At 40.6% G+C, this 24,963-nt stretch overlaps 1 protein-coding gene across 2 annotated transcripts in view; it reads left to right on the top strand.

Annotated features, from left to right (window-relative positions):
• LIN7A (lin-7 homolog A, crumbs cell polarity complex component) overlaps positions 1–24,963 on the top strand; it is a 127,665-nt gene that overhangs the window by 88,731 nt on the left and 13,971 nt on the right. For both annotated transcript variants that reach the window (XM_049094303.1, XM_025438942.3), the window contains exon 6: positions 111–320. In XM_049094303.1, coding sequence (XP_048950260.1) covers positions 111–320 — 210 coding nt within the window. The remainder of the gene's footprint in view (positions 1–110; positions 321–24,963) is intronic.

Raw genomic sequence — 24,963 nt, 5'->3', positions numbered from 1 at the left:
AGGAGAATGCTATAAAAATAAGAGGAGTTGCCTGAGCCCACCCACTGCAAAGCATATGATCAGCCTTATTTCCCCTCGTTTTATTACCAAATGACCATCTTTTCTTTCAGGCAACAGTTGCAGCTTTTGCAGCTAGTGAAGGCCACTCCCACCCTCGGGTAGTCGAACTGCCAAAGACTGATGAAGGCCTTGGTTTTAACGTGATGGGAGGAAAGGAGCAAAATTCCCCCATTTACATCTCTCGCATCATTCCTGGAGGCGTGGCCGAAAGACACGGAGGCCTCAAAAGGGGAGACCAGCTGCTATCAGTGAACGGAGTGGTATGTTCATAAAATAACCAGAGGTTTTCTCCCCTAAGCATATTTCCACCCCCTGCTGTTACTAAAGTCAAATGTTGAAATCCTAGAACAAATCATCATTTTGTGTTCAAATGACTCCCTCAGCATTGATGGACATTACACCTACACAAGCAGTCATTTTATAGTTCCTATGTCTCATTTCATCTGTTTGGGTATGAGAAGTATGAGCTGGTTAGAAAACCATCCCAAGAAATTATCCCAATGAGTAGAATCTTCCCCAACATGATGCTCTGATCGAATTAATATTTAGAAGAACATAATAATTCCGAGGTACTTTTTTATTCAAATTACTATAAAAGTACACACATTTAAAACGTAAAGATAAAACTTCTCGCCCTGTATTTTTTATTTTAAGTTAAAGAGGAAGGATAATTTTAATGGAAAAAGATAACGCACAGATAATTCCTTAATGTACAGCTTTAACAATAAAAATACATTAGCCTCTTCCCCCAATAAGTTTGATTATGTTATGTATTCATCGTATATATTTTAATTTTGACACAGAGTTATTAAGGCAGATTAAAACATAAAACATTTTAAAGTATTTTTTAACCTTCATATTCTTTGGATAGCATTACCTCCATATGTAATAAGGACTTGCTAAAGAAATAACTTTATCTGAAATGAATCATTTTCTCTCCAAAACTTCTACTTACATCAGAAATAATCTAAAAAGCATACATTTCAGAAGTTTAAATAAAAACAAATCAGGGCAGCCCGGGTAGCTCAGCGGTTTAGCGCCGCCGCCTTCATTTCAGAGCCTGATCCTGGAGACCCAGGATCGAGTCCCACGTCGGGCTCCCTGCACGGAGCCTGCTTCTCCCTCTGTCTGTGTCTCTGCCTCTCTCTCTCTCTCTCTCTCTGTCTCTCATGAATAAATAAATAAAATATTAAAAAAACAAACAAATCACCGTTTACCTGTATATTAACCTAAGATCTTTTTCCTGAGATCTTAAGATTTTAACACATCAGCTAGGTCTGGGTTATTTGTGGCCATGTTGATCTCTGCTTAGAAGACAATATCCAAAATAAAATACATCCAGAATGTGATTTTGGTATCTAGGGGGTAGATTCTTGTGTATTTATATCTTGTATTTTGTTTATTTCTTTTTTCATTTTTAGCCTAATAGCTTTGTAGAACCCCACACTATTCATTCAGCTCTGCTGATGGCCATCAAAATCATCAATCCATGAATATTCTAGATCACTTCAGCATTCCAATTCTAAAATTGGCATTTCATTCACTTTTTTGCATGTAACAATGCTTTGAGATGAGCTTTCTTGTAGACTTTTAGTTAACTATGACTTTTTCAAAGCACATTTCAACCGATAGTTTCAGAGTCCAGCTTTCTAATAGAGGCTGTAGACTAGGCCATGCAATCATGTCACAAAGTAATCTATGCCACAGTGTATGAATTTACTACAGTTTATCTGAATATATTGGGAAGGTCAAAAGAAAGTATAGATTTTTTAAAAATGAAAAATACAAAAAAAAAACAAAAAAAAGAACCAAAAGTACACTAATAGAAATTGCGATTATATATGGCAACAATAAATGTCAATGAAATCAATTTAATAGGTGGTTGGTTGACTTCTATCTGTCAAAGGAGCTAAAGAGCCTTTGTTAAACCCAAATATTTCTAAGGCAACATCTGTAGGCATTTTATAATCTCTCATGCATTCCTTGCAGTGACCATGTGACTTTATCTGGGCAGCTGCAGGGGGTATAGGAGAATGGAGTCAGACCCATCAGGCTCTACCATTCAATGTTCTTTAATATTCCACATATTTAAAACTTTTAATTTTACCAATTAAGTCTCATTTATCATGGTAAGTTAACGAGTCACTAATTTGCCAATTTTGAATCCATTTTTGACATATTTTTGCTAATAAGCAAAGCATCATTTGTTCAGATTCTTTTATGGTGGCCAAGTTCCAGAGTATTGCCTTTCTAATATAATGCTTGCTGACCACCTTGGACTGGTTTAAGCTCCTAAAGTCAGGATTTCAAATATTACACATCCATATAATTCAACTATGTATTATCAACTACCCATTTTAAAGTATTTAAAAGTAAATATTCTATTTCTAAATATTCTATTCTAAATATATTCTAACAGTCCCTGATGTTGACCAGATGTTCATCAGGAGATAGTTTTCATTCTGCAACTGAGAAACTTCATGAGTTTTTCATAGCCATGCAGAGTAGTTAATCCCAGGCAAGAACCCCGGTTCTTCTAACACCCAATCTAGAAGTCTTTTCAGTATAAATTTCAGTCAGATGGAAATACTTAAAACAAACAAACACCCTGTAACGGAAGAGCCAAAAAAAAAAAAAAAAAGAGAGAGAGAGAGAGAAAAGATTAGCAAATAATCAAATGATTTCTCTTTACACTTTAAAGTACCATTTGGGGAACTCAACATGGAAGATACTGAGACCATGTCATTACTAACCAAGAACAAATTTTAGAAGAGAATGATGTGAAGGGCTGAAGCAAACCTGAACTACTTCAGTGCAAGTACTCTGGGGAAAATTTCCTAAAGTCCTACTTGGAAAGTGAAGAAATTATTCCATGGATCTTTAAGCATCTGAAAAGACATTTGATAGGATGTCTTGATTATGTATGTTTGTTTTTATTCCTTCCCTCCTTTTAAAAAGGATAGGTCACAGTGTCTGGTAAAAAATAAAACATGTATATACAGAACTATTAACATGACATGTTAGGAAATAAAGTAGGATGATGGAAAGAGGGAAAAAATAAATAAATAGAAATAAAAGGTACAGCAATTGAGCAAGTGATTTTCAGTTTCTCTCTTAGTGTCTTAGAAGATAAAAACAGAAGGAAACTCATACCAGCTCAGCTATCATTGGAGGGAATTTTTTTTCTATTCCTGAGCTCCAGAGAAATTTCCCATGGGATTCATACAAATGAGACATTGAATCACCTAATACAATTTTATAGAAAATACAGAGGCCTTTTGTGTGGGGCTACTTCTTATGTCAACCTTCAGTAAAAACAGGGCTGAATGCTCAATTAAAATTTAACATTAACAGAAGGTCAAAATGTTACTGTTCAAATTTATAGCTTTCTAATGATCTCCTTTTCACCCTTCTCTGCCCAAGTATTTCATCAGCAATTTTGAGAAAGGACTAAAGGACCATTTATAAAGGGTGCAGCCAATGTGGAACCAGCAGAGACAGTAAATAAATTTAGTGACAGAGTCCAGATAAAAAAAAAAAAAAAAAAAAAATCTCAGAAATGGTGGAATAGGCCTAATTTAATGAGAATCTACATGAAGTCTTGCTCTTGTGCCTAGAAAACTAACCACCCATGTGCAAAATCGGCAATGGGGGAATGGCTAAACCTCAAAACCTGAAAGAACAAAAAAGCCTGGGGATTTCGATAGATTTCGAGAGGAATATGAGTGAAGTTGGGGGGAAAACCCACAAAAAAAAAAAGAAAACCCACAAAAAACATATTAATGTGAGTATAGGGGGCGTTATTACAAATTTAGTGTACAGACACGGAAGGAGACTTGATCCAGCTCTGGAATGTGCTGGACCCCATTGTGCTCCAGACCTGGTTCCGTCCTTATGGAGAACAATGCAGTTCTTCCAGAGATGAGCAGTCTTGTAGACAATGAGCATGTTAAAGAAGGAAGTGAGTTGTTTCGGATGGAGGAGAGAAGATTTAGGGGAATGATGGCTGCCTTCAGTTGTCCTGCATCGTGTGAGGTGCCTGATAGAGGAGAACCAGCAGCACCTTGGGGTAAACGGCATCAGGAGGGCTATTTCAGCTTATTATAATAAAGAGCTTTTAAATAATACAGACTCTATAAATAGGGAAAGACCGAATCATAAAACAGTATGTGTCCATCATTTGAACTTTTAATCAGAGTTTAGAAGACCACCTTGAAGGAGCCGTTTAGAGGATGTGTGTTGTGTAGAGAGCTGGGGCAGTTGGCCCCAAGGTCCCTTCTAACTCTGTAACTGTGATTCTGTATCCTTAGATGGGATTTTGCTGAGACTGCTATACACACCCCCACACACACCCCTCCTTGTACAGGTAAGTGGGCTCCACCTTCTCCTCTCTGTGTACACTGCTAATGAGAGACTTTTTTTCCTTTTTTTTTTTTTTTGAGATTTTTTTTTCCTGAACACAAAGATTAGAAACCTACTACAATATAATACTTCCTCTTTATTTAGTGCTTTATAGTTTATAAACAGCATTTATATGAGGTTCCCAATTCGTTCCTCAGAACAGTCGCATGAAATGGGTAGGGATAGAGTTTGTTGCTCTCTCTCGCTTGCTCGCTCGCTCACTCTCGTGCGCACAAATACACACACACGGACACACACACAAATGGATACGCAGAAACCCATACTGAAATACACACATGAACGGAATTTCAGCCTTTATTGTGGTCATAACTGATCCTTACCAAATGTGATTATTGGTTATGTAAAAAATCAATCCCAGTGAAATCTGAATAAGTTCCATGGATTGAGCCAACATCAATTTCCTATTTTTAACATTAAGCAATAGTTTTACAAGTTGTTAATATTGGGAGAAATTGAGGAAAGGGTACGAGGGACTTCCCTCTCTGTTTCTGTTCAGCTTCCTATGAATTTATAATCATTCCCTAATAATCATTTTTAAACTGAGGAAGTCCACAAGAATCAACCTGAAATACGATATCCTCCTGGTACTGATAGGAGAGAGGCCAGGTGGGAAGCAGAAGGCAGAAGACAGAAAGATAATAGAAGCATGAGCACTTTAAAAATATGTGGCAGTGAGAAGAGGCCTTCATTAGCCTCTGAAATCCATGCATGTTTTTAGAGCATCATTGGTAGGAAAATTGCAGTTAAATTTGCCCAGCTCTGTAGTTAATCCTAAATAAAGCTGTTGATACAGTGTATGCACAGTGCTAATTGATTTTTAAGCATAACAGATGAATGAGTAAAAGTTTAGGGATGAAGCAGAATAAATGATTTTCCTGGAATTTGGCCTTTTTCCCATTTTATAAATACCTATGCCAAGTTAAGGGTGAGTACTCACAGTCTAAATTATTTATGCAGAAATGCTGTCAGGTGTGGAATGAGGACGAAACAAAAATTAGAATTCCTTAGATTTGAGCCCTGTGGAGCTACAGCATCCCAGAAGGGAAATCTGTATGAAAATATTATTTACCTGTTATCTGAACAAAGAGAAAACACAAATAAGGTGATTTTTTTTAAAGTTGCTATGAAATGCACCAAGATTTCTCTGAAAATTTAAGCTCTGCATCAGAACGTGTGACCATTGGCAGCAGTAATTTTTGCTCATTGCCTCATCTTCAGTCTTCAAACAGAGCTGTGTGCATGATCGAGGCTCCGTATAGAATTGTTGAGCTCCAGACACCACTGTAAGCACTTTACACAATGAATTTGTTATTTCTCTGTAATGATCTTCTGCGGTGGGTGCTACCTTGAGTACTCTCATTTTACAAATGGGGAGAAAGAGAGGAATCAAGAAACCTTGCCCAAGGTCACACAGCTCCCGAAGAGCTGGGAATTCTAACTCAGGCCATCTGGCCTTATTCATTGTAATTTAATGCTAAATATCTATCTCAGCCACTAATAAATTAGTATTTTTATCTGTCTGTAGAAAAGATCAAGGTTTCTGAACTGTTACAGGTTTACCTAAGTGCATTGTTGGTGGGGACAGCGTCTCTTTTTTTCTCAGATTCCCACGAGGGGCTCTGACCTTTCAAAAGTTAAGAACCATTCCTAAAAATAGTAATGTTTTGGAAAAGGATGTGTTTCCTTGAACTCGGGTGGCTCAGAATACCGAAGGGGCCTGAAGAGTTTGGCCTGAATCTATCTGAGTTGTGCCGTATATGAACCCTCTCCTCAGCTCCATGCCAGGGATAGAAATCTGAGAGACCACACACAGTGTGGCCTGGAGAGCCAGTTACAGCCCTGATGGATCCACAGCCCCTGTGGTGGTCCGCTTGGTGGCGGGAGGGGAGCAGGTGTAGACCTGAGCACTGTGGTGGAGGGAGGTAGGGAGGCCGAGCCTTAGTCTTCCCTTCTGTAGAGGCTAGTGTGAGGATCCTCAACTCCGTTCGAGGCTACGGGGCCTCAAGCTAGTCTCCTCACACCCTCCCTGCCTAGGAATCCCTTCCAGGTTCTTTACCTTTCTCAGCAGCCAAATGGGAGATTGTCTGGGCTAGAATTAAACGGGAGTGCAAGCTGGAATTTCAGTTATGTACTGAAAATGTTTTGTTCTCTGGATGACATCATGTGACACCCCACTCACAACTGTGAAGGAGCCACGAGAAACGCAATTGTGCTGTTTTATCCCAGCCCCTTCGGAATGACACGCGCAGGGCAACCACGTAATCCAATGCCGTGCAACACCGAGCTGGTGGCGGCCTGGCCCCTTCCTGAGTTGGCTCCAGACACCACTGAGTTGGCTCCTGATCAGAGATCTTTTCACTTAAAAAGCAGAACAAAGGGTGCCTGCGTGGCCCCGTAGGTTAAGCATCTGCCTTCGGCTTGGGTCACGATCTCAGGGTCCTGGGATCGAGTCCCGCATTGGGCTCCCTGCTCAGCGGTGAGTCAGCTTCTCCCTCCCCATTGCTTGTGCTATCTCTTGTTTGTTCGCTTGCTCTCTCTTTCTTTCTTTCTCTCTCAAATAAATTAAATCTTAAAAAAAAAAAAAAAGTGGAACAGGAAAAAGCTGTGTCACCCCACTAGAACTGCTGCCTTCCTGCCCTGTGATCTCAGCTGGCAGGAATGGGCACTGCGAGCAATGGCTCTCAGACATTACCAGAGCAACTGGAGCCCTGAGCATCCACTGAGACTGTGCTGGTAAAACTCACCGAAGCCACCTCCATGCCAGGACACACTCACATGTAGCTGGTAATGAAGTACGGATCTCTAGGTGCTAGAAAGCGTTCCTATGCAGGGGGTCAGGCTGCCCTACATCTCTATTTAGCTTGCTGATGATGGATACTTGACTGTTCAATGTAGTTGCTGGTGTAGGCATCGCTCTCAGAGTTATTTTTACCATTCGTTGTTTGTGTCTTCCCCATTTTGTGCAGCTATTTCAGCAGGGTTTTTTTTTTTTTCATCTATTCAACAATTATTTGCAGAGCAATTATTATGTGACAGCTGCTGAGCCCGTAAGCCCTGGGTATAGATGGTGAACAAAATAAAAAAAAGGGTTATGACTCTCATGGAACTTTCTGCCTGGTGGAGAGTAAGAAAACGATGCTGATAATAATAATAAGTATACGGGTAAATGTCTGTGTGACTGGTGCTGTCTCTATCACTTATCCCAACCTAAAGGAAATGATGCTGTTGATTCAGTTCAGTTCTAAACTGGCCAGAGTAATGAGGTTTTCACTCCAGGTCTGGATTAGTTTCCCTTGGCTGCTCCAACAAATTCTCACAAACTTGACGGCGTAAACAACAGAAATGTATTCTCTCATAGGTCTAGAGGCCAGAAGTCTGAAATCCGTTAAATGACCCAGAACCAGGGTGTGAGCAGGGCTCTGCACCTCCTGAGACTCTAGAGGACAATCCTTTTTTCGTTTCTTCCAGCTCTCGTGGCTGCCTGGGTTCCTTGACCTGTGGGGCTACCTTACTCAAATCTCTGCCTCCATGGTAACATCACCTTTCTCTCTTCTCTGTCAAATCTTCCTCCATTTCTCTCTTATAAGGACACTTGTGGTTGCATTCAGGGCCCACCAAGATTATGCAGGATAATCTCCTCATCTCAAGATTCTTAATTATAAGAGGAAAGACCCTTTTTCCAGGTAAGGCACCATTTACAGGTTCCAGGGAATGAGACCATTGAGGGCCATTATCCAGCCTTCTAGAGTGTGCTGATATCCTAAACCCAGAGGGCTTACTCATGTCCAGGACTACAGAACAGGACCGGCTGTCCACAGGCCGTGGGCAAATTGGTTTTCCATTCTCAGGATGGCATGTGCCGCATCTTGGCCACCCTTCTCCTCCTGTTCTTCCCCTCCCACCTCAGGTACTTTGCTCCTTGTAGTTTTGGTCTATGTGGTTAGTGAAGCCTTTCTGCATCCTATCTGCCCTATACCCCCCCCCCCCGCCCCCGATCTTGTGTTGTCTTTGGATGATGGAAAACAATGCAGCCGTCTCAGCTTTTCAGCCAAAGGTTTTCAGCTACTTCTGAGTCTGTTTTTTGTTTGTTTGTTTGTTTTGTTTTGTTTTGTTTTGTTTTTGCCACCGTGGTGTGGACTGAAGGAAGCCGAGAGGAGTGGGGGGAAATTTACACAGAAAACACAAATTTATACTTATAACTAGGAAGTCCGTGACTTACCATGGGAGGAGTGGCTGAAAGAAGAGGGTGATTGGGTCATGGGGAGTCCGATTAGGTGAGCCCAAGAGTTCACTGGGAGCCAGTTGGGGCAGGTTCTCCCAGGTGCTACCAGAGAGGTTTTACTTCCTTCTAAGTGCAATAGTGGAATCTTGATGTCCATCATTTCTGAAATCTGGTGATGGCCTAAGGATTTCTGATTCCTTCTCTGGCTCTTCTTTACGAAATGAAATGTATTATATTTTTTCACCGTCTAAGAATAGTATTTTTTTTTTTTTCCTGTATTGACATTTTCTTTCCATACCCTTAAACCACTTTGACTGAGATCTGGCACCCAATGACAGCTTCAGAAGCCATTCTCTGGCTTTCTATTGTTGCTTTTAATGGAAATTAGAAAACTTATACTTTATTGCCGATTGATACTTTCAACATCTCAAAGAAGATATTAGAATTCAAGTTCTTACAGTTTCTGGGGAGTGTAAGGATATTCTAACCATAAAATGATCATTTATTCTTTGAAACTCAATTTCATCATGTGTAATCCAGAAATAACACCACCTTTCTCGCAGGGCGGATGGGATTCACTAAGAGAAAGTATGTGAAGGTACTTGCCACTAGCTATTAATTCTTATTAACTATTACTTACACTGACTTTAAATTCTTTTCCTTTAAGACTGGTAAGAGTCTCCTTCCTGCCTTAACAGTTTTGCCTGCATATGCATTTAAACTTCCAGCTCAGACTATTTCCTTTATTTTCTGTGTATCTTCAAGAGACAGTAAAATCCCCCATTGACCATTCTAAGTCCAGAGGCAGTTGGATGCTATTCATTGGCTGGTATTGACAAGTCATTGGATTTTTTTTCGTGTTCTTCCAACTGCAAAATGGATATAATGGCACCTATCCCATCTGCCTTGCCTAATAGAAACGATGGTAAAAGAGATAATTAATATAGGTGGCACTGGCAAAAATACGACTTTATCTTTCCACCAAAAAAAAAAAAAAACCCACCATTATTGCTGTATATTATTATCTAACTGCCTTTTTCCTTCAACTCCCAGATGGGTCTGTCTGTATTTCCTCTTGCTACAAAGTCTTAATTTGCAAATGCAGAAAATGGAAGTAATCTTCGTCCTTCTGGGGGCTGAGAACTGTGTGGTTTATCTCAAAGGTATACAGCATTTGTCTTAGATTTCTGTGCTACAGCAAGTTCTGGCCTCGTTTTGGCTTTGAGGAATTCACCAAACCCGATTACCGGTTACTGTTTTAACCATTAGCAGAGAAGCCAATTTCTGTTGCCTAAGAGCTATGTTTGATGATTCAGTTTAAGCTTAACTGGCTTGAGAAAGAGCATTCTTTCAGGTTATTAAATGTTGGTCTACAGGCCGCTCGCACCAGCCTAAGAGCACAGTTAGGATGTCAGTTAATCCGCCAATATACCTTGGCTCTACAGGTATACCTAACGAAATGCAGGCCAACGTAAGTCAAGTTTGTGCAATTTTCCACAATGGATTTTGATCTTGTCTCGTCCTTGATTACATTTACAAAGACAGAAGACACTGATACAGATGGCAGTCATTTAACACATCAGGAGCTCTGTGTCCATGATGATCCATGTCAGATGCCCAAACTTAGATGTTCGTTGCTGAGCCTCAGCTGTGGGAAATGGAGGGAAGGAATCTTGGCAGTTGTGGTGCCAGAACCACACCTTTCTAAAGTTAGCCATCGGGTATGATCACTTTTAATGAATTTGCAGAGAGTGTCATATTGAGCCATAGACTTCTTCCAAATCATAACATGCAGGGAGTTTCACAAATGACAACCGTTCTGGAAAGGAGACTTCATCCAAGGCTTGTCTCAGAATTATGGGACCCGTGAGAAGGAACCCTGCCATTGATCTTAATTACCCTGGGTGACAAAGGCAAAGAGATTGACAGCTCACCATGAGTGAATCCGTCTCTACAGGCAAGCAGTATTTTAAGAAATCACTTTGAAGGATTTGATCAGACTGCCAAAAAAGAATTGTTAACCATGTGCCCTTATGCTTGGCACTGGGAAAGGAGCAGTTTAAGCTGCATAGATCATACATAGATCATACCCTAAAGGGGCTTACTTTTATCTAATTCTGGAACATCAAGTCAAGTTTTTTTCATAAATAGAAATGGCTACATCACTCATAATTGGCCTTAGATTTAGCTTTGGGTAGTTTGTAGAAATAGTGTACCAGTATGTCATGAACTGGAATATGCTAAGGCCTCTCCACTTTTCTGCCTGAATCGAGATGGTACTGTTATCTATTTGACCACTCCATAAAGTCTGGAACTGAAGTCTGCAGGGAACCTGAGACCCTGAGAGCTCCCTGAGTTTTACAGTGGGTCTAGAATGAGGCTGACCACCAGGCTGCTAATCCTAAACTTCTTTTTTTGTGTGTGTGTTCGTGATCTGTTTAAATTTTTAGAAAATTTAAATGATTATTCTGTTGTTATTCATTCTTAGGCAATGTAGGAAGCAACTTTAAATATCACTGCCCATGGTGCAGCAACTTAGAGCTAATTACCACAGGAACCCACTGCACACACCGTTTCACATGGGTCTTATTTTATTAAATGAAATTCGCAGGAGGGATAATGCAAAGCCATATGATGCTAGTTATCAGATCACGCATCATTTTGTGGCATCAGTATTTGTAGATCTTAAAAATATTTCCTCCAGTTGTATTGAATGTATATTGCACATATTTGGAGTGTTCCATAAAGAAGCCCAATCACTTTTAACCCTCTTGACCTCTAAAAAAATTTATTAGGAAAAATATCAAGAAGTTAATTATGTGCAAATTATTAGGCATATTTGATTATCCTGTGAATAAAATCAAATATACTCATTAAAATTCCCTCTGATGCACCTTCAATTATTTCTAGAAATGGGAGACCTGAGTCAGACTTTAAACTTTATCTTTTCCGTGTCACTCTCTCTCTCAATCTATCCACAGTCATCTGCTTTCTCTAATACATTAGCTGCACAGTTATTCCACTGAAATTTTAGTTTGAGAGATAAAAATAAAAATTGATGAGAGATAGTTATATTCCCTGTTTCTAGAGCACACATGTAGCCAAACAAGGTTATATGACATTGCCTGGTAATAGTCTTGATATTCATTCATTCATTCATTCATTCATTCAGAATTATGGGACCCATGAGAAGGAACCCTGCCATTGATCACATGTTAGAGAAGCAATGAGGGAGCTACAGGTGAGGTCAGTGGTAGTAGCAACAAGGGAGTAGTTCCTTCCTATACTTTTTTTTTTATTTTTAAAGTTTTTGCTATTTAAAGAATGTAACTTTAAAAAAAATATATCTTCTACTATTTTTTAACCATCTGTCATGTGCCAGGCACTATTTGAGGCAATCAGGGGGTCTCTGGTGAAAGAGAGAGAGAGAGAGAGAAATTCTTTCATGGAATTTAAATTCCAGTAGCGCAGATAAACAATACATGAAATAAATAAATAAACATCCATAATGTTAGATGATGGCAAGTATTAGGGGGGGGAGAAAAGAAATCAGTACAGCATCAGAAGGCTAGGGAGTGCCAGGGTACAGGAAGGAGTGGTGTGGTGCTAGGTGGTCAGAAGAGCCTCGGTGAGGTGATGTTTGAGGAGAGGATGGAAGGAGATTTGGGGGTCATCCCCATGAGTATGTAGGCAAGAACAGTCCATCCAGAGGAAAGAGTCAATGCAAGGTCCCTAAGACAGAAGAGCAGCTGACATTTTAGAGAAGCAATGAGGGAGCTACAGGTGAGGTCAGTGGTAGTAGCAACAAAGGACTAGTTCCCTCCTATACTTTTTTAAAAAGTTTTTGCTATTTAAAGAATGTAACTTTAAAAAAATATATCTTCTACTCAATATATATGCCACTACATTAAAATGGCAATTTAAAAATCCCCAGATATTAGGCTTAGAAATAGAACAGACAAAGGCACCAGCATAAGTCACCACATCAGGAACAAAAGTGCCCGGAAAGGCTTCCTTGGAGAGCTTGCAGCCCAGGCTTTTGCTAAGCACTCCGGATGACCTGGGCAGCTGAACTCTCACAGACTAACTCAGTGGAGGTTTGAGGAGTGATTTGCTAACTTTTCTGACCCCCTACTTTCCTCATTGCAGAAGCTGATAACAGCAGCTACGTGGTTTTAAATGTTTTGGTGTTAAAATATCATAACACGGTCCCTGACACAAAGTAAGACCCGAATCAATGTCAGTTGTAACCCTTGTTACCATTTTAGAATTATAGCAGCAGCTGTTAATTCAAGAAACCATTGCTTTCTCAGAGAAGTGACCACATAGCTTAGTTACAACTTTGTTGATGAACACTAACCAATTTGTGAAATTCAGGTATTCGTTCGTTCATTCATTCATTCATTCATTCATTCATTCAGCCAAATATTGGGTCTGATGTCTTAGTCATTGGTGACACAAAAAGTAAATGCCTCTTATTTCTTATTTATAGGCTTAGGGAAGAGATAGGCATAAGTGTGGGGTTCTGTAGGAGATCACGAACAGGCATGGGACAGGGGGCATGGGGTGTCTGTAGACGAGAGTCATAGGCAGGTAGACACCGTGGGTGAATGGAGGCAGCGAGGAATATGAAAGAGCCACCTCACAGGGCACAATAACAGAGTCCAGACATGAGACAGAATTGCCAGTCCTTCTCTTTGGAGCCTGAAAATACCAGCAGGGGCCAGGCCGTAATGAGGTACACGGGCCTGAAGACTGCAGGCCGTGTCCAAGCAATCCAGGAACTCGGAAGGATTTTAAGCAAGAGAATGACAAGATCAGATGTGCATTTTAGAATCACTGCTGTGATTGCAGCATGAAAAGTGGTTTAGAAAGGGCCACAATGAGAGGCAGGGCAACCAGGCGTGGACATGATGTGTATGTAGTAAGAGGAGAAACAGATCTTATTATGAATCTGTTCTGTAGGGAATAGCTCTGTTGCTTTGTTTCCACACCACGTTGTCATTTGGGGGACAGGGGGCAGAGAGTCAATTATAATCATTTGAAAGTAGGCATATAAAGCCGACTCATTGCATTTTCAAAAAAATTTCCTGGGTGGACTGATTTGTCCCTGTCTCTCCGGATCTCACATCCATCAAGCTTTAAAATCACTGCCATTTTTCATCTCAGGAGCCATTAGGTGAAAAGGAAAAATTTAAACCTGCAGTATTTTATAATTCTTCCCCACCATTTCTCAATCAAACATCATTCCCTGAAAACCTGAACGGATAGCATTCTCACTTCAGCGTGAATAATCTACCAGGCCATATAACTGAAGTGCCAGCACAGACCAGTAAACAACCGAGAGGATGTGGGAGAAAGGAAAACTCAGGCAGATTTCAGCAAATTAATGGTGCCAGCAGAAAAGCCATTCAGTCATGGCTGGTCAAATGGAATGTCGGTGGCTCACACAGACCCCACTTCTACTTCTGTAATTTCTGCAGTAATGCAGCTGAAATCCCTTCATTTCACCTAAATTATCCAGGCAATTACAGTTATAATGTATTTTTGCTCAAATACTTCAAAGCTTTGCCTCAAAGCACTTTTTAAGCAGAATTACCTTTTGTCCCACCTCCTTCACTTTGTTCTAGAATGATTTTCCCTTTTATTTTCCTTGTGATGATACCGGGCTAATGTATTAAAACAAATCATACAAAAAAATACATGAATGCATCCTTATAAAATTTCCAAATGATTCAGTGTGAAAAGACTGTAGTTAATTTTTTTAAAAGTCCCTTTATCCATTTCTCTTTTTTCACTTGATTCTAGTTCCTCCTTTCACCCGCCCCCATGAAGAAACACTTTGATAGTGGGTATTTGTGCTGACATTTTTCTTTACACTTACATACATATATTTACATTTATTTACTTATTTTTATTTTTTTAAAGACTTTATTTATTCATGAGAGACAGAGAGAGGCAGAGACACAGGCAGAGGGAGAATCAGGCTCCCCACAGAGAGGCTGATGCGGACCTCGATCCCGGGACTCCGGGATCACGACCTCAGTGGAAGACAGACGCTCAACCACTGAACCACCCAGGCGCCCTAATTACTTATTCATTTTTAGACCTAAACAAGTACGATAATACAGAGCAGTGATTACAAGCATGGAGACAGAGTCATTACCCATTAATGGTGTGCCCTTGGAAACTTACTGTGCCTCAGTTTCCTCATACATAATTGGGATGATAACATTACATACCTCTCTAGGTTCTTAGGAAGAGTAACTATTTTGATACATTTAAAGCACTTAGAACAATACCTAATAGTAAACATGCAGTGAATGTTAGATATTATTATTTTTATAAGTAAGTTTTAAAACTGCATTGATATTTTCATATGTGCTTATTATTCTGTGACTTGCTTTCTCAGTTAGAGGTATGTCTTGGGGGGGTGGTCTCTGGGAGTCATGATCAGTTGAGCATCCAGACTTTGGTTTTAGTTCAGGTCATGATCTCAGGGTCATGAGATCAAGCCCCACATCGGGCTCCACACTCAGTGGGGAGTCTGCTTGGGTTTCCTCTCTCCTTCCCCTTCTGTCCCTTCCTGCCCTCCCCCCACACTCGCTCTCACTCTGTCCCTCAAATAAGTAAGGTTTTTAAAAAGAAGTTTGTCTTGGATAGCTTGTCTTGTCAGTACATACTTAGATGTTTAATCTACTGTGCAGTAGTCTGTGATATGTGAGTACCACAGTGAATCCAAGCATTCCCCCATTGATGGACATTTAGCTCATTGCCCAATTGGCTTTTTGTTTTATTCGTTATTGTGAACGCAGCTTCAATGAAAATCTTTGTGTATGCCGGTGACTGTTTTTCTAGGGTGACTACTAATATGGGGCTAAGGTTAGGGAGATGTGGGTGTACCTTATTCGTAATGGACACTGACAAACTGACCTCCAATTTATACTTCTACATTGTATGAGAACATAAATTTCACCAAATCTTTGCCAATACATTATCCATTTTTTTAAGTAACTGGGTAATTTTTATCCCACTCTGGATTTATTCTGTATCCCCCTATATAACAGTAAAACCGAGCCTTTTTTACTTGGACACTTTATGGGAGGGAACTAGTCATACTAAATTCTGACAGAAATGAACAAGGCATAATCAACACAGAACAGAACTCCAGCATGATTTGGGATATGAATGGGCTGGGGGAGAGTCTTAGAAGGTAAAGTTGAGGAGATCTGCTGGGAGTACAGAGGGAAGGTCCTTGTAGGTCATTGTAAGATGTTTGAACTTTATTTGGAGCGAGAAAATGACATAATAAAGAACAAATGCTATCTGGAATGGACTTTGAATGATGGGTGGTGGTTTACGACCACAGGAGAATGAAGAAAGGGCATTCTAGGCTAAGGGAAGAAAACAGAGATGGAAACAAAAATACGTGGTACAACCAAAATACATGTTGCTCATGTTTTGAAAATGAATATAAAGAAACAAAATTGGGCCCACGTGTCTGAGGGAAGTATTTTGCATGCTATACAAACTTTTTATTTTTTATTTCTAGAAAATGACATATTCATGGGGCAGAGGAACCTGCATTTATTGGGTGCATTCTGTGGGCCAGATTTACTATGTGGTACTTCACATGGGTAGTTCATTAAATCTTAAATGATACCTCAGAAGGAAATGTTATCCCATTTTGCATGGGTAGGAGCTGAAGCTCAGGGAAATGGAATAACTTGCCCTAAATCACACAGCTGGTGATCTTTGGGCCTAAGCTTTGAAGCCAGCCCTCCCCGGATAAGTTAGGTAAATGCTGGGTAAGTGCTAGGGCCTGTGCTGGGTACTAGGGAGGAACCGTTGACGTGACACGGTCTCTGCCCTCTAGAACAGTGTTTACCTGCTTGTTGGACTCTTCACAGGCTCTAAGCAAGAGCATGGAAAGACCAAGGGACTCAGACAAGAATCTGGAGAAGAGTTCTGATGATAAGAGAGAGGATATTTTAAAATCCAGGCAAGAAATCATGAGAAATAAGAGGACGGAAAGATGAGGTGATATATGGGGAATGAATATCAGTCTGGTGGTTAATTGGATATGGGTCGAAGAGAGTATTAAGGATGTCCCCAAAGTGTCTTGTTCGGGGCACTGCATGGCCAGTGACAGCAAGAGCCAGAGAGGAGGGGTGAAAAGAATCTTTGGAGGTTAGAGCCAGTTAGAGCATTTGAAATAAGTTTTATTTTGTGGACCTACCTGAAAAATCTTAGTGTAAATCACTGGTGACAAATCCAAGAATATCCTGTGGGCGTGTTTTTAATTGGAAGAGACATTTATCTGCAGAACCAGGGAGATGTTGGACAGTAAACCTGAAATACCCTTTAAATATTCACTTCTCCTGCAGGAAGGCATCTGTAATGTTGAGTTTCTGCAATTAACTTAAATGTTACAGCTATTATTAATGTTCATTATTCACGGTACCCAGCAACATAAATGTCCCTGCTGCTTTTTACACGTCACAAGAAGCACATTTGAGAGCTCTGGACTCGGACAACTCCTGCCCAGATTGGTTGTGTTTCTCCCCTTTTGTTTTATATGAATTGCCTGGGCATCTCGGATTCTAAAACAGGTTAAATAATAAAGTGTATCCTTTGAAAGGTTTGATTGAACAATTTCTGGAACCTCTCTGACACCTCTTAGAAAACAATGGAGTAAGATACTGAAGGGGAAAAAAAAAAAAAAGAAACCCAACACTATTCTGGTTGACAGATCCCAGTTGTTATCGCAGGGGGAGAAGATAGGATGATGTGTACCGTGCTTAGTTAAGTAAGATTCCCCCAAAGCTGGGCGCCTGGGTGGCTCAGTCGGTTAAGCGTCTGCCTTCGGCTTGGGTCATGATCCCAGGGTTCTGGAATCAAGTCCCACATTGGGCTCCCTGCTCAGTGGGGAGTCTGTCTCTTTCTGCACCCCCTCCTTTGCTCCTACCCCCCTCATGTAGCCCTTCTTCTCGCTCATGCTCTCTCTCCCTCAAATACATAAATAAAATTCTTAAAAAAATAAAATTCCCTAGACTTCCTATAGACTAAGCCTTTTTTCTAAATTGCAAAATCTTTCCTAGAACCTTCCAGTATTAGCTTTGTCCCCATCACCAAAACAGCCCACCCGTCCTGAAATACAGTGGGGACTGTTTGGACGGTGGGCTTTGGTCTTTGTCCTCAGAGGTCTCAGCCAGTGTGCAGGTTTGCATTGTGACCCTAGGTACTCCTCCTAAACCAGCCTGACGTTTTAAGCCAGGCTCCACCCGTCTTGGGGTTCTGCAGAGCAGGAGATGACGCAGGAGATGATGATGTAGGTCTGCATTTAGAGTCTTGCCAGAATTGCAGAGAGAGCAAGCCCGACCCTGGGTCCAGGAAACCTGCTCTTTCAGACTTTGAAGTTGGATCTCCCCTTCCCCTGCCTCGTGCTGCCCTTTGGGGTTCAGTGCACCTGTCCGTTGATAATTTTGCTTCCCCTCCTGTCCACTGAAAATTCAAACTCCACAAGGGCTGCTGATCTGAAAAAAAAAAATCAGCATATTTACTGAAGAAAGAGGGTGTCCCAGGCACTACTGTAGAGCTATCACAGGGCTGGCCCAAGGGTCGGTGGGATGATTTGCTGACCCAGTCAAGGCGGAGATACATTTGCATGTTTGGTGGAGTGTATTGGTGCATTGGTGAGGATGGGGGGGGTATGCGGGATGGTGGTCATCACACCTCCACACCCCCTCCCATTTGCCAGACCACACCTAGAAGCAAATATTGAGAACTGGCAGTTTCTACCTGTTTCTGACCATCTGCAAGAGTCCCTGCTCCCCAGGGGTTCCAGGTCACCGAGTGTCACGGCTTGGGAAGCCATGGCTGGACAGAGCATGTATTGATTCAGTGGCGCAGACCAGGTGAATCATGACTGGGAAGGCTCCTTGTACCTGCACGTCTTGGGGAGACTTACTGCTCAAACATTAGCAGACTGATTGGAAGATCTCGTTTTTCTAGGAGCTTCTGTTTGCAAATCTCTAGTGCTCATGTTTGTACTCCGGAGGATGGTTGTGTGTGTGTGTGTGTGTGTGTGTGTGGATGTTGACCGTGCGTATGTGTGTACATGTTTATTGAATGTGTGTGTTGCATATTTGTGTCCATTTGTGTGTGTGTGTGTGTGTGTGTGTGTGTGTGTGTGTGTGTTTAATCTCGATCCCAACAACCATCAGGAATTTTTTTTCCTCCACTTGGTTCCAGAACATCATGGGTCGAACAGCTACTAGAAAGCCTTACAACTGAAATGTAGTAGCTGCATTTGTTTCCAATTTTAGCTTCCAGATCTGAAAGGTGGGCTGAGTTCAGCCAGATGCTAGATTTGTGGATTTCTGGCGCAGATTTTTTTTATTTTCTAAAGCTTTTGCTCCCTCTAGGGTTTCTGCCCCTTGGGCCTGCTGGCAATGCTCTGCACTCTCTGCTTTCACGGTTCAGACATTTTTATATTTATAACTATTCTCACAGGTTGAAAATATGTGTAATTATATAGACTCATTTTTTTCCTGTCATCCTCTCCACTCTTTTGTAGTGTTTGCTTAGTTGATGATTTTCCCCTCAAGTCCGCTCACATTATGCATATGCCACTATCGAGCAAATCTCCTGCACACTGCTCCTCTCCTTAACAAACTGTGACACAGCGGAGGGACTGAGAAGAATAGTTTTTCATGAATAAATAATGATTGCTTGTAATTAACATATCAATTGTATGTATGGAAATGATGCTTCTAAATTACTTGACAGTGATTAGAAGCAGTTGACTTACCTAAGTAGTTTGAAACATTCTTCCAACAAACTCCATACATTGTTAATTTATTTAGTAAACTTTGCCCCTAGATGGTATAAAGGAAACTTCTACGTACTCCAAAATTAGATTTTTTAAAAGATTTATTTATTCATGAGACACACAGAGAGGTTAGAGACACAGGCAGAGGGAGAAGCAAGGCTCCTTGTGGGGAGCCCGATGTGGGACTCCATCCCAGGACCCTGGGGGTCACGCCCTGAGCCAAAGGCAGATGCTCAACCACCGGCCCACCCAGGGGTCCCCCCAAATTAGATCTTATTCTTCTTTTGTCCTTAAGCACCTGAAGCCCTACAGTAAGATTATCACAAAGAGCTAGCTAGCATTTTCTTGGACCTTCTTTAAATGTCTCACACTTTTCCAGGTGCTTTGTGTTCCAGTTTCGTGCCCATAATGATCCTTAGAAGGAGATATTCTGTGATACCAATTTTACAGGTGAAAAAATTGAAGATCCTAAGCAACTTGTTTGAGCTCATAAAGCTGATAAGTGAAGAAGCTCAAATTCAAACCAAAGCAGTACTGGCTCCTTAGCCTAAGAGAGAGAGAAAAAAAAAAGGTTTTATATAAATATGACTCATATATACTCATATATATATGAAGGAGAAGGGTCGGGAAGGAAAGAGGGAGGCGGGAGGGAGAAAGATGGTCTATTCATTGACTATTAATTGAGCACACAATAGATGCTGGGCCCAGAGATAAATAAGACTCATCTTGCCCTTGGACAGCCTAGTGACAGCAGAATGATTGTAAACTGATAAATTACAGTGCACTGAAATAGATATTAGCATTCAGGCAGGAACAGAGTACTATGGGAAAATATTAGCATATTTTTTTCCAAGGGATAAATGTGATACTTTTTATACACTTGCCATTTTTCTTCAGCAAAAGAGAATACATTTAGAACAGGAAATTAACATATTTGAGGGAAGGAATGGATCAAAAAGTCATAAAAGTTTTTTCTGAATATGTCCTATAAGCTTGTGCAGAGATATTCCATTCTTAATTAAACACCCGATCAGTATGTATAGGGTTTTCTCAGTGACCAGAAATGATGATTCTAGAGCTACACCAAAGCAAAATTATAAGATTTTCTAGGCTACCCAGCTGTCTTTCCTAGAATAACATAGTAGAGGAACTTTGACCATTTACTAGTTGAGTTTATTATAGTCTAGAGTACTGTGTCCAGACACTAATGTACATGCCAGTGCCTGGTTGGCTGGCTGTGTCCCAACTTTCTAAAGTCACACATTCCTAGGTCGTATCGCGGAGGATGTTGCAAGTTTGAGATCTAGCCTAGGCCCCTAATATTTTAAAAATGCCTCAGTTGATTCCAGTATACACCCAGGCTTAAAAACTACTGGTCTGAAAAGCACAAGCAGGGAATAGCCACCCATAGGATATTTACTTTCTCTTTATTGTCTTGGTTAGGGCTATGGATTTGGTAAGTAAGAGCCTAATCTGGAAACAGGTACATCTCAGTTCGTTCTAATCTGTTCCACGTACTACTTGGGGACTAAGATGAATTTCTTAAACTCTCCATTCACATTTTTACAGTTCTGAGGATTAGATGTAGAGCAGAGAAAGTAGCTTGCAGTGCTTTGCACCTAGTAAATGCTCAACAAATGTTAGAGTATATACACACGCAGACACAGGTTTTTATACACAGACATGTGCACTCTTAAAATAATAAAACACCTTGATAGACTGAAAGAAAAACTGTCATAAGAACAAAATGATCAATCACTATGACCTTTGTGGAAAAGGAATAGTTTGTCTTTGGCTATTTTGGACCATTTCAGGGACGCCTGGTGGCTCAGTGCTTGAGCATCTGCCTTGGGCTCAGGATGTGATCCCGAGGTCCTGAGATCGAGTCCCACGTCGGGCTTCCCACAGGGAGCCTGCTTCTCCCTCTGCCTATGTCTCTGCTTCTCTCTCTCTCTTTCTCTGTGTGTCTCTCATGAATAAATAAATAAAATCTTTAAAAAATATTTTGGACCATTTCCAGCTTGAGAATCATAACCCACTAATAGTGACCCCTTCATGGAGCCCCACATTGCTCCTTTACCAGCCAACTCCTGACACTTTAGACCCATGAGATGGCAGATCTTAGTCTTCTCATTAGTTCCTCTCCTTTCACATCACCCAAAAAGCCAGTCTCTTTACAAAAGGTACGGCTATAACATAAATAAGTCACGGAGGTGTGATACATAGCATGCAGACCGTAGTTAATAATTCTGTATTGTATATTTGAAAGTCGCGAACAAAGTAGATCTTAAAAGTTCTCATCTCAAGAAAGACATTTTTGTGACTATGAACGGTGATGGATGTTACCTACCTAGACAAGAAATAAAGTACAAGGAGATAACTAAGATTATTTCTAAGGGTCTCTACGGCTATAACACTCTGAGTTTCTGATCTACCTAGATATTATAACCCCTGGTAACATGATTTGGCCCTGCATCTGAAGGAATGACTGATGTCATTTTAGGAGCCCATGCATAAGCTGGGCTCTAGATATGCTCAGAATATCTGCGAGATATAGCCAATTCTTGGTTATCTGAAAAAATGTTCAACTTATCAGCAAACTCTGTCAGGATTATGTTCATGTGATCCCCACAGAGTAAGACCTGCATAAAGACCTGGGCATGGACCATTTGACAGCTAATTATGCACAGATAACAAGCTTCCTTCCTAGGACAAGCATCTCTTCTATCCCAGGGCTAGCCAGGGTCAAAACTTAACAACTAGTTTCTCTATTGCAGTGGGGAAAAAAACACAAGTCATGAGCAAATTAGTGTCTGCAGTGTGATCCAAAGTTCCTTTATATTAGAAAGAATTCTTAATCAGCTAGGAAATTGAGCATACCATGAAATAGCAACCATTTTGCTACCTCACAACCTGTGGAAATGGAAAAGCTCTTGGAAGATCAGAATGCAGCCATGTTGTGAAGTTGGTTCATTTACCAGCCACTGATTTATTAAACTTTCATCACGTTAACTAACTTGAAAGCTTCCTAGAACTTAACTACTGCGTGAGATTGCTGATGAAGCAAGTACACATCTGGTTTTTCCTGAGCGATTTTTCCCCCGGCTTCCTGAATGAAAACATCTTCTCTTATGTATTAACGTTACAGGCAATGCAATTCTTACGGTTTTATGTCAATTTAGTATCTTACTAGCTTGTATTTATGCATTTGGAAATGGCAAAAAATGATTTGAATTCTCCCCATATCGATTTCTATGTGTATTTTTAAGAGATTTAGCAGGAGAAATAAATATTTTCAGGATGGAGATGTCCATTCTCCTTAGTACATTTTAATTCAATTCAGTGGATGATCATGGCCAAAGTAGGCATAACTGTGGGGTACATAATATTTCTCTTAGGGCCTTTTCTCTTTCAGGACCATACTTCTCTTTGGTCTACATGTTTCCTAGGTGTACCTACTATACTCCCATGCCTTCTTTACCACCCCTTGCCTTCTTAATAAAAATCTACCTTTTACCAGATGTCTTTATTAGATGGATCCTTGCGTATGAGGTCCTAAAATTGCAATACGTACACATACTCTTAAAGCAAGAGAATGAAATCTAACCATAAAAATTTCCAACTTTAAATGCAAAAGGGGATGTTGCTTTAAAATTGGGAGCCTTGCCGGGTTTCTTCAAATTACAGAAGGGCCGCATTCTCCTGCTACGTGAAAAGCTGATGCTACAGGTTTTTAGTGACGGCTCAGGCTGGGCTGGCTGTGACTGAGGACCATTTCTGAATCAGGGCGGCTTTTATATACACAGCTTTCATAGCAAGAGTTTAATTGTTAAAAAAAGTTTAATTGTTGACAAATACACTATTACATTTCTAAAACATGTTTTACGTAGTTAGCGTGAAATAAGGCATACTTTCATTAAGAGTGAGAAATAGGACAAGCCACAATTAGGGGTAGGTGATAAAACTTTTGGGCACAAGGAATACCTACTAACAAGTGTTTGCACATCAACACATGTGCCCTAACTGAGCAGATAGCTTGGCTTCTTTTTATGTGTGGAATAAAACCTCTATGGGAAGGTGAGCTGCTTTTTCGTTCTTATCTTTAAAAAAAGTCAGAAAACAGCCTTATTCTTTCAAAAAGTTGTGCTGAGGAACTAAAAGCACTCAGGAAATAAATTGTAGGTTACCGAGGCAAGCATACACACTCAAAAGTATTCATAAGGTAGGCACAGCCAGTGGAAGAAGCCATCCAGATCAGTCACTGAGACATTTTTCTGAAAACAATTAAAAAATAGAGTTTTTGAAATACTACATTCTACAAACATATTTCTTCAACTCTTTCTGAGTTACCTCTTAATTTCTGTTGTACCGTTCAGTCCTATAATTTGTATTATTTTAACAAAGCAGTTTTGGAAGCAGAAGTGTGGCACTCTGCCCAGATCCCATCAGAAGCTTCTGTGCCCTGGTGCAAACAGCAAAGCGAAAGGTAGAGTCAACCAGCAGACCTGTTAACTCTGATGAGCCTGCAGGAGCCTGAGCAAAAATTCTGGATTCAAAGACCATGGGGCCTGCCTTTTAATAAATTGCTAACTATATGGGGGAGAACAGAGCTCGGTGTGGGAGAGGGTGACTTTGATGGCTCAGTGGGGCTGGGTATGGCTCACCAGTCATATTTCTCTCAGCTGTTTGTCCCTCTGGTGAGAGTTTGATGGCCTCACAAATTAGTACCACAACTCTCTTGTGGCAACTCTGGATTGCAGGCACAGTGCTTACGCTGGGATAATGGGCCTCTAAAGGTCTGGCCTAGAATCTCCAACCCTATTAAATGAAAGCAGATAGAACAAAAGCCAAAAAGGAATTTAGGAGCCTAGAAAACAGACAAACCAGTGTTACTGAAACCTATAAACGCATACATTTTAATATCAAAAAGGACGTTAGAGAAGGACATGAACAACCAGATCGCCCAGATTTCCTCTTGGAAGCAGAGTTTCCCACATTAACAGTTCATCTCGGGGCAAATTGGAAAGAAATTTTGAGCACACTGAAAACAGGGATGATATTGTACCAAGTTGCCAAAGCTTCCCCCTATCCTTTATGCTCTTCCAAAGAACTTAGTAGAATATAATTCATAGGATAAAGGCTAAATAAGCATTTGTTGAGTGTCCAGGTCAATGACTGAATGAATGATGATGAAAAGAATGAGTTGATCAATAAACGAGCCAGTTTTCCCAGGCTTTAGCCACAGGCAAAAATTCACTCTGCTCTGTATATAACCCCTTGCTCTCCATGTGCCCCAGACTTGGTGAGGGAGTGAGTGCTTCTGAAAGTTGCCTCTGGGTCTCATCATGGTAGTTTCTTAAACCCTTGGTATCTGCTTGGTACCCCAACATGTGACGCAGGCATTCTTACACACCACGGTGACTGC

The sequence above is a fragment of the Canis lupus genome, chromosome 15, assembly GCF_003254725.2.
Source record: "Canis lupus dingo isolate Sandy chromosome 15, ASM325472v2, whole genome shotgun sequence".
NCBI lineage: Eukaryota > Metazoa > Chordata > Mammalia > Carnivora > Canidae > Canis > Canis lupus.
The sequence above is the reverse complement of the archived record's forward strand: the minus strand, read 5'-3'. Positions and strand labels throughout refer to the sequence as shown.